At 35.4% G+C, this 10,913-nt stretch overlaps 1 protein-coding gene across 2 annotated transcripts; it reads left to right on the forward strand.

Annotated features, from left to right (window-relative positions):
• The first annotated feature begins 4,954 nt into the window (after nucleotides 1-4,954).
• On the forward strand, nucleotides 4,955-10,836 carry LOC117106014 (growth/differentiation factor 8-like). 2 transcript variants are annotated; one of them, XM_033247329.1, is made up of 3 exons: nucleotides 4,955-6,214; nucleotides 8,188-8,549; nucleotides 8,774-10,547. In XM_033247329.1, exons 1-3 carry the CDS (start codon nucleotides 5,809-5,811, stop codon nucleotides 9,146-9,148), a joined length of 1,143 nt encoding a protein of 380 aa, XP_033103220.1. In that variant the 5' UTR covers nucleotides 4,955-5,808; the 3' UTR covers nucleotides 9,149-10,547. The 2 variants fall into 2 exon arrangements, with proteins under 2 accessions (XP_033103220.1, XP_033103221.1); XM_033247330.1 differs by having other exon boundaries at nucleotides 4,959-6,214; nucleotides 10,405-10,836.
• The last annotated feature ends 77 nt before the right edge of the window (nucleotides 10,837-10,913 follow it).

Raw genomic sequence — 10,913 nt, forward strand, 5'->3', positions numbered from 1 at the left:
CTCTTTATACAGATTTTATTATTTCATTATGCCCATTTTACGAAATAGGATATACTTTTTTTTTGGCAATGCGCAAGCTGCATTATGAGGATTGTAATAACTATACAAGGAGTCTGTGTAATATTAATTATTCATTTTCGGTAAGGCCTACCCTTTGAGAATTCTTAAACTATCTATCGGAGCGATCGATCTCTAAGCAGTGGATTCGGCAATTTGGCATTCAGCAAACTATAGATTTGAGAATGTTAAGTTGATTCGCCGAATTGTGTTTCTACAAAGAGACGTTATCGTACATTCGCCAAACTGACACCGCTAACATATGTTTACAGGTTACAATGCAACCCACGTTTTATTAACCCAGAATAACATACTGCAGGAGAATAAGACCATCTTCCGTCTTTTGTGTAGACATTTTCTTTAAAATGTATATGAGAAAAAGGGCAATGTAAGTAGTTTGAATAGTTAACTATTATTATAATCAAGCAATCCCATAACGTAATTCAATAAGATAATTAGTATATAAAATCACTTTATTGCATAAAAACAATACAGGAAACAAATAAAGATTATTACATGTTTTCGTTTAATTAAAGAATGGGTAGTGGAAAAATCGTAAGAGGTGCGACATGCGCCCCTGTTCCCCCCTCATTTGACCCTCAGTCAGTCTCACACTGTATTAAAAGCCTAATTAAGAATTTATAAAACTGCTATGGCAAAGAACAATTTTAGTAATTTCAAACTATTGTTGAACAGGCTATCATATTCGGTTTAAAGAGTACTTTGTTAGTTCAACTCCAGTTTTCGTCTGGCTGTAAAATGAATTCTTTGCCTACATTTATAATTTTTAAAAGACAGTAAAAGCATACATCAGAGCAATGAGGTGATCGTAGATAGGTCACAAATGTGCATTTAGGATTGCATATGTACCTAGACATAATGGTAAAACGGGATCAAATACAATGTCGGGGTCATCGTACGGCGACAGCGTCATTGTAGTAGTGTTTATGTTATGCTTATTATAGGTATACTGCCCTGATATGGAAAAAGCCATAAAGTACGTTTGGGTTCAAAATTGAAACTTCTGAATTATAATAGAGTATCTCCAATTGAAGTGAACCGCACATAAAAAATATGGCTAGGAAAAAACTCTCGGATACAGAAATTGAGCATTATCACAAAAAAATATCTGGAAATGATAGATAGGCCTAAATATATAGGTTTATTGAACACACTTTTACAATAATGATAGCACACATAAAGATATCTTGATTATAACCTTAAGCAGTGGCGGATCCAGAGATGTCCAAAAATGGGGTGGGCGAAAGTGGGGTCGACCGAGACGACACTGCCCTGGGGGCCCGGGGGCATGCCCCCGCGAAATTTTTGTTCTAGACGCCTGAAATAACATCTGAGGCGTTCTGAGCTATCATTTTTTTTTTCTTTTTCTTTCTTTCTTTTTTTGTTTTTTTGTTTTTTTGTTTTTGTTTTACCTTCTAAAAGGGGAGGGGGTGGCTCCCCCACCCCAATCCTCCCCTGTTAAAGGACCCTACATTGAAAACATGTAACAAAAAAACTTTATAATTTGATCATAATATTATATAACAGGTGGAGTTGGTAAAGAAATATTCCAAACCGTGAAGAGCAAGAATTAATTAATAGTGGAAACCAAGCACACATGCTAATGGTGTTTTCATGCAAATCCATAAATAAAATTTAACATATTAGGCTACATATAAGTACACAAAATTAATTGTTAATAGGCCCTATACCTTCGAAGTAAATCTCACCGAATGGAACTCCTGTAGAAGCACCGTTTGGATTAAAATCAGAGGCGGATCCAGAGATATCCGAAACTTGATATTTTCACTATTCGAGAAAAATAGTGTTAAAGTTCCCATGTTTGCAACTCAGAAACAAATTGTTGTAGGCCTATCCTTCTGAAATGTTGCAGGACCATAACATTTATGATTATATGTAAATTTTTATTACAACAGATGGTATCCCGCTTGCATCATGAAGTTAGTAAGAGGAATGATGTTTTTGCCCTAACTGACCCTGCCCTTACTCGAATAGGGCCTACTCCATGGCTTATATTTTGGAGGCTTCAGTGCGGCGCTTATTCGAGAGTGGCGCTTGTAAGAAAAATATTGGCGTGGGGAGCCTTCTATGCCCGTTCCCATGTTACCTATTTCACGTATTCCCGTAGTTCGGTAGGCCTATCATACTGTAGGTCCTACATCATCGTAAATAAACATCCAGAAGAAATGCTTGTGTCTTCATGTTATTTATTCAGTTTAACACTGTGTACATTGTATTTAAAACCCTGTTTCTTAAAGGCTTATAGTCGGTTTTCCAGTAGGCGAATTTATTCGCGCGAATCGAAAGCGTCGGTTCGTGTGCATGCGCGTTCACATTCCTAAAAATAGCTGATAAAAGATCATGAGAATTTGTTGGCGCTTCATGTTGACTATATAATGGTGATGTGATGATGATGAATTTTGCTATTTAAAAGTGTCATTTCCTGCCATCAGCCTTAACCATGGTGTGGATGTGACCTCACGGCTTTGTAGGTCAAGTAAATTAAATACATCAAAGAAAGTGTTTCTTTAGTTTTATTTTTTATGGTACATCACTCATATTAATTAGATCTCTGATAAAAGATCATGAGAAATTTGCTGGCACTTCATTTAGACTATATAATGGTGATGTGATCTGATGATTTTTACTATATAAAAGTGTCATTTCCGGCCATCTGAAAGTACTATTTCCTCAAATATTCTCACCTTAGCCCCAACCATGGTGTTGCTGAGGTAGTTGTGTACTAACAGCTGACTAACAGCTGAAGTGGTAAAGTAAATACATCAAAGACAATGTTATCAAGTTTTATTTTCTATTATGGTACATCACACATTATTAATGAGGTCTAAGTGGTTTCCGAAAATCGCTGATAAAATATCATGAGAATTTGTTGGCCTTTCATTTTGACTATATAATGGTGATGTGATGATGATGATGAATTTTACTATATAAAAGTGTCATTTCCGCCCATCCACTACAGGTAGTATTTCCACGAAATGTCCCCCCACCTTTCAAAACAGATTTGCGCTCCTTTTGCACGCACCCCTACCGCCAAATCCTGCATCCGCCCCAGGTTGATTATATAAACACCATCAATTATTAGGTTTTGCTCTCGATCAGATGCCATCAGCTTAAAACAATGTTGAATACCATTCCGAGGCAAAACAACGTATCTTCGGCTGTTTTATGTTTCAAATTTTGTAAGTGGCGGACTCCCAATGACTTGAATAAAAATATAAATTTTAACAATATTTTATGCAACAGAACGACAGCCACGCTTTCTAATGTAGGCCTAACATATTTCTTAATTATTTATTTAACTATAATATTTATATAATCAATCAATATCATCGGACTAATGAATCATTTTTTAATTTTCATTTTATTTTATTTCTTGTCATTATTCCAAATTTGGAATTAGAAGTTCGGCAGGGACCGTGGAGACCCACAGTGGCCATAATACGGTGCTAGTACCATGCCCACTGCCTTCCAGTTCAAAATCCGATGTTGTAACCAAAGTTTTCAGTACAAGAAGCAGGAACAGTACCCTCGGCCAAGCGCCCAGCTATGTATTTTTCCAAAAAAAAAAATCAGGGTCAGGAAAGCAGATCTGATCTATAACCAGTAATTAAAACAAAAAGCACAAGAAAGAATTGTTTACTTTACTCTATTTCCTACAAACTACGTACATAGATCACCAATGCAAGTTATATTTTATTTTATTTTATTGTCAAACATTATCTTTCCTATACATCATAATTCATTCATTACTGTATATTCCTCTTTCTTCAATCTAGCTCATTCAGCTAAGAAGATACCCTTTCTCCACTAAACGACTTCTAAAAGTGAATGCATGCACGAAATCCTCGACCAAATTCAGTACCATTTCGATTATAATCGTGCGGGAACTGTAAGCCATGCTGCAATATAATATTGAATGGCACGCCATCATAATCATCAGATACAACGTCAGTACAATACTGTATCGAAAAGAAGTCCATAATTACCTTGATTAGTAGCCCATAGGCTTTTTTTCGGGATTACTTTTGCCAACTAAAGAGGGGGCTTTTTCGAGATAGAGATAAAGCCCTTTGAGCTTCTATTCGAGGTTTTATGTACGTAAGCACTGAAAACAGATTGTCATGTATAGACGTTTTTTGTTTTGTTTTTTTTGTTTTTTTTGTTAGCGATTTAAAAAAAAAATATGCTGTGAAAACATGAGCAAAGAAAACAGCAGGCACGGGACTCTCCTGAAAAAAATGTTTAACAACAATACACAAATTTTAACAACCACACACGACATAAATATTCGATTATATATAATATAATAGTAATGATATAATTTGCAATCGGAATACAATAACGTTCACACACCATTGAGCCACAAGGGCCTATGTATAATACACCGCATGTAAATATATATTTTATATGCATTATATATATACATATCTATATATGTATAGGAATATATAGGCCTACGTATTTAAGATTTCAAAAATAATGATAATAATAATGAAAATAATAATTATTCTTATCAGTTTGTTATTCACTTTCTATGTGCACAAAACATAATTAATCATTGTAAGACAAAATTCACTTTTTGAACTGATACCACACCACATTAATCTTGCAATTCTAAAATTACATCTCCACCTATGCATCTGGTTTTCTAGTTCGGAGTTCGGTTGCAACATTCGATGTTTTTAGGACAAAATTAGAAAAATAATAAGACAAATTTATTGTTTCACGTGATTTCTAGTACTTATGGTCGTGATAGGTTTAGTTGACGAGCTAAAAGTGGCATTACCTTTGAGCTTTGTGTAATAAATTTAGTCCAATGTGAATAAAAATCGCATTTTCTTTCTTTACTTACTTTATTTCAATTAAGAAAATCAGCAAAACGATGAAACATTCTGAAAAATTCTAATCTAATAACAACAGTAATTTTTACGTCTTTTTTAATTTACTTGTTTTATTTGAGCCAACCTGACAAAACAATGCACCTCTGATACGAACGCTTATCATTTTATTTAACCCGTATATCAGTATAATGGCAATGACAAATGTATATTCATAAACACACAAGGATATCGAAGATATCCAAGTCAGCTGTTTCCAATTGAATAAAATGTGACAAAAAGCATACATAATCGGTATATAAACTAATACTGTATAATTCCATGAAAACACTTAACTAACATCGTTGTTTTCAAACTTAAAATTAATATTTATAGGTTCTACATGTCAGAGTCAGAAACAAGTGGGACAAAATAAATTACATTATATAATATTAATTTATCATATTATAGGCCTATATTCCGAAATACGTCATTTATCGGTAATTGCAATATACAATGCATTAGATGTACAAGTTAGTTGTTAAAAAAGTTAGTTGGTCAATTTTTATATATTTTAGTGATTTACTTGTACCGTATTACATTTGAACAAGATACGGAAAACTTATCTATATTTACTTAATTTGGACATCAGAAATGACAATGATACATGTATATTCATAAACATACAAAGATATAGATCCCATCCACCTGTTTTCCGTCGTGGAATAAGGTAGTGTTAACATACAGAATCACTGTAGCTGAAGCACTTTCCTTTAACATCTGATTGGTTAATGGTTGCCAGAAGTCGTCAGCAATGGGGTATAAAAAGCAGCATGTACGCAATTTCATCATTTATGGGTAGGCTTCGATAGCACTTAACACCATAAACAATATGCTTTTTTACCTCTTGTTATTGATCGCCTCTCCAATCCCAGTGGAGATGGCATCACCACGCATGCTGCACAATGCCAGTAAAGTCCAAACCACTACAATAGCTGCCTCTACAAACGAGACTACATCGACGCCTGTTTGTTCTACTTGTGATATGGATAGAGTTAAAGAATGGAAAATTGAAATGATAAAGTCATCTATATTGGAAAAACTTGGCCTGACACACCCACCGAATGTCACTCTAGGACAGCTACCCGAGAATCCACCTTTTCTTGAAGATTTACAGCACTTTGCAGATATGGAGGATGACGAAAATATGTTTGCAGATAAACCCACTGAATACACAGACGTCATTGGTTCGGAAACTACGGCCTCAGTTAAACGTGTACTCATAATGGCAACTGTTCGTAAGTGGCACTTCTTTCAAGTCGTTACTGTCGAAAACATGTAGGCCTAATAAAATATAATGTCATATTCGGTGACCAACATAAACATTTGTTGTTAACTATATTAATATCAACTTGTTTATATGTGGGTGTCAAATGTTAAAAATGTTAAAATTAACTGCCGACAGAATGTGCTAGTGCATTAGGCCCTACCATGGAGACATTATTGATCCCAAGACCAACTGTAATTCTACTAGAGTAGAATATAGGATGATGTTGTCCATTAGTTTTGTTTACAGTTTTGTGGAGGAGGTGGGGAGAGTATTTGAGGGAGGCGTTTCCACGGCATGAGGCTCGGGAGGGGGCGTTTATTCAAAGCGGGGCGTTTTATATTCGATAAAAAACGTAAATTAGGCAAAAAATATATATATATAAAAAATATATATATGTTCAGCGTCACCACCCCACCTGAATTTTCAAGCAAAATAAAAAGTTTATTTAATTCAAAAAAATGAATTGCCCAGGAAATTCTAATCAAAATAAGTATAGACCTATTTTAAGTGAATTAAAACAATGATTTCACCAACTAGGTGTAATATTTATTGTAGGCCTATTGAAAATGTTTAATTTTAACACATTTTATTTGATTACTGATACTGTAAAATTTAAAAAAAAACAAAAAAAAAAACAAACAAAAAGACCGCCCTTCCCCACCTAAAATTGTGTTCTGATATGACGCTAAACAAGTAATTTTTTAAAATTTGGCCTTACTTAGTTTTTGCATCCTTTTTCTTCATGATTGAAATGAAGTACACCTGTCTCTTATACACATCTAGATGTGTATAAGAGACAGCGTTTACACTGCAAACAGAAAATGTAATGTTTTTCTTTCCATTTTGGTAATTGATTATATGTAGGCCTATTTATGGATTGGATTGTATTGTATTTATTCGGTGTAAACACCAAGGATACCCCATGAAAGTCTAGAAGAAGACTTATTTCCAGTGGGTTCCTTCTGGTGGTAGTAGATAGGGCAGTACACCGAGAGACAATCCCCTACTCTTTTTCGAAGAGTGTACTGCTTTCTTTAACGTGCATATGGACCATAAATGCACACGGCACCAACGGCGAAAAACGGTGCGCTATTGTAACTTGTATTTCAGCCCTCTAGCTGAAACACAAGGAGAGGCAGCTATGGGAAGGCACCTATAGATCTCCACGGTTCAGCGCACAGACAATGTATGTTTGTGTGTATGTGTGAATGTATGTATGTATATGTATACATACATACATAGAAATTTATATGTGTATATAATTATATATTGTATATATACATATATATACACATAATCAATTATTATTCGATTATTTATGTATATACTGATATAATCTGTATACATAGATTTTTTTGGTAGTAAAAAGCATGTAAATTTGTGAAACCTTTCATTTATTTCACCTGTGTTTCTTCGGAAATAAATAATTTTCATTCTTTTACATGAATTATCTATTGATTGTTTTTGTGAGGTTTTAACATATCACCTTCATACATAGGCCTATCCAACCTGGTTAAACGTCGGTCCACCACTTGTTCTAGATCTCTAGTCTCCGATCCACATCTAGTTCATCTGCTTTATGTGTGTCTCTACTGCTGCTCCCAAGATGTGGAATAGTTTGCCTATTTTTGTGACCGAATCTCTTTCTCTTGATATCTTTAAGAATCGGCTTGAGACTCATTTTTTTTTAGTTTAGTCCCTACTTTAATTCTTTACTTTTTTAGAAAATCACTTTAGCGCATAGAGACCTCACTATTATGCACTTCACAAATCCCACTTCTTACTACTTACGTATGTTTTATTTGACAGATGAGAGGATTTGTGGGGTTTTTATATATTTGATATGACAGATGCCTCGTGTGATGGAAGACCTCCTTGTTGGACGTTGTAAAATAAAGCTTATATGATACCATTAATCTTAATATTTTTTTTTCAATTCAGCACCTGAAGATATCGACGTTCCGAATTCTGCATGTTTTAACACTGAATTAAAAGGAAAATCTATTGAAGTGGCAAGTCTATGGGTATACGTGGACAAAGCGACTGTTGTTCAGCGTACAGTCACCCATCTCCGTGTGTATATGCTGATTGAAGCTACGCCCACATCCCCCATGAAAAAGAAGTTATACAAAGCAAAAACAATTTCTTTAAGCACTGCCAAAGGTTCATGGGAACGTTTTGACGCTAGCCAATTAACAAGGGAATGGACGAAGGACCCATCAATAGCACACCGCTATATAGTTTTGGAGGCTCATGATAGTGCAGGAAACAATTTAGTTATTACCGCACCAAATGACAGACATGTGAGTATAATATAGGCCTAATGCTTACTTTTTTTAGCCTATTTTTATTACAGTTTTTTTAAATTTTACATTACAGTATTTCTTCCAAGCGAATAAAATAAATGACATAAATAACAATAATTCCTGCATCAATTTGAATCCTATATACTGTATTCAATTAAATTCATTAAACAAAATTTAATATATCGGCCATGTTGTCACTAAGTTTGTTTTCTTGTCGACAGAGTCCCGTGTTTTCCGTGGAATTCGACAAGAAAAGACGACATGGCCGATCCCACAAGCGGACACAGAAATGTAACACGAACAGTAGTGTGTGTTGTATGGAAAAATTGCGTATAGACTTCAAAAAATTCGGCTGGGATTGGGTAATTGCACCCTCGGCATTCTACGCCAACTACTGCAAAGGCCAATGTCCCATAAGTGCATTGTTAGGGTCCGGAACATTTGAGTTGTCAATGCTGAATCAAGAGTCGGCTATCGCTCAGTGCTGTTCCCCAACCGAACTAAAGCCCCTGAAAATGGTTTATACAGACAGACACAACGAATTCACATTCCAAGAAGTTTCGGATATGGTTGTTGAGTCTTGCCTCTGTCAATGATATCCAAATACCTACTAGACCTAGCCTAAAGAACACAATTATCAGATACCATCATACCTATACAATTGTTTCACCCTACCTCTTACAATTTAACATGTAGTTTTCATATTTCATATTACGGTTTTAGAAATAATTTTGAATGAAATGTAAATTCAAGAAAAGAAACTTCTTTGAGATTCAGTTAATTAGTGGCGTAATGCCTGTGGGCTCTCAGGAGTGGTGGGAAGGGCCCGGACCCCCCCCCCCCCCGCTTCAAAGGGGTGCCCAGATTCCTCCTTCTACTACAAAAAGCGAACTACTAGAGAGCCTTCGGACCGTAAAAGGACACTCAAAACTAGCAATAAACAAATTTAACTGCCAAAATTTTGAACAACGGTATTGACATTGCATAATGTAGCCTAGCCTGGTTTCCATAAAAATCGCTACACGATAATTTCCTACTCCATTGACGACGCTGATTGGTCAGTTGAATCAGGGAATGTTCCCGATTGCGTTGGGGACTGCTACGCAGTGCAAGGATTAGAATGAAAACGCTGTAACGACTGTAGCGATTCTATGGACACTATGCTTTAATGCATTAATGAAAGCTTTAAGAGGGACGTGATTCACCCACACACTGTCCTCTCTGCCACTTTTGTGACACCTTGGGCACCCCCGCCCCCAACACTGTCTCAGTCCCGGGCCCCGTAGCTCGTCGTTAGGCCTACGCCACTGTTCACTGATTGGGTAGCGGAAATAATTTTTAGGTGCACACGAACGTAGACCTACAAAAGTTCGCGCACTTAAAATACGACAACTACAGGACAACACACCGTACAAGACCATTTATACCTGTATTTTAGCTGGTTATAACTCAACATTTTAAAAATTATTTTACTCGCTTTCGTCCACTTAATGCACTTTTTCAGGCTTATGAAGAAATTCATAAGCCTGAACTAAAGCTATACAGTTTGACCACAAATAAAATCGGATGTGAACTGCACATTATAAGTGATTTAATGGTGCATCCATCAGAAAACTTGATGTAATGCTATTTTGTTAAAATAAAAAAAAATATATATATATATATACCCTTCCGATACCAGGATACGACCTTGTTATCCAAACACGATGTTACGTTTTTGAGGTGAATAGTAATATACGGCTATGCAATCATTATTTTATAAACGAGTTTATTGTATAGATTACGGTTAGAGGTTGACTACATTATAAAGTATTTACGTGTACTTGCTCAGAATTTCTATATCTGATTATAGAGACCCGTTCTAGATATCACAACTAGAAATCGAAAACATTTCACACGCACACCACCAACTCAAGCATGTCCAGAAGTTGAAAGGAAACCATGCTGCCTACATCCTATTGTCGTCGACTTCGAAGAAATCGGCTGGAACTTTGTGTTGGCTCCCCGTTCTTTCAAATCTCACTATTGCAACGGTGATTGCTCTGTAAGTTTTTCCCGTTTCAATCGACACACGCAACTGTTGTTTTTGAACAACAGCCCGACACCGTGCTGTTCCGCGCGCAAACACAGCAACCTTAAACTGTTATATTTCACAGACAATAATGAAGTGGTCCTTGTGAACATTAAGGGTATTATAGTTGAGGAATGCAGCTGCGTGTAAATATATATATAAATTTATAGACAAGTATATATATATATATATATATATATATATATATATATAACCATTGAGTATTTATATATATATATATACATGCAGCTGCATACAACAGCTATATACATATACACACACATATATAT

This window comes from Anneissia japonica, unplaced genomic scaffold (genome assembly GCF_011630105.1).
Source record: "Anneissia japonica isolate Jap-2015-1 unplaced genomic scaffold, ASM1163010v1 scaffold284860_len1800451_cov186, whole genome shotgun sequence".
NCBI lineage: Eukaryota > Metazoa > Echinodermata > Crinoidea > Comatulida > Comatulidae > Anneissia > Anneissia japonica.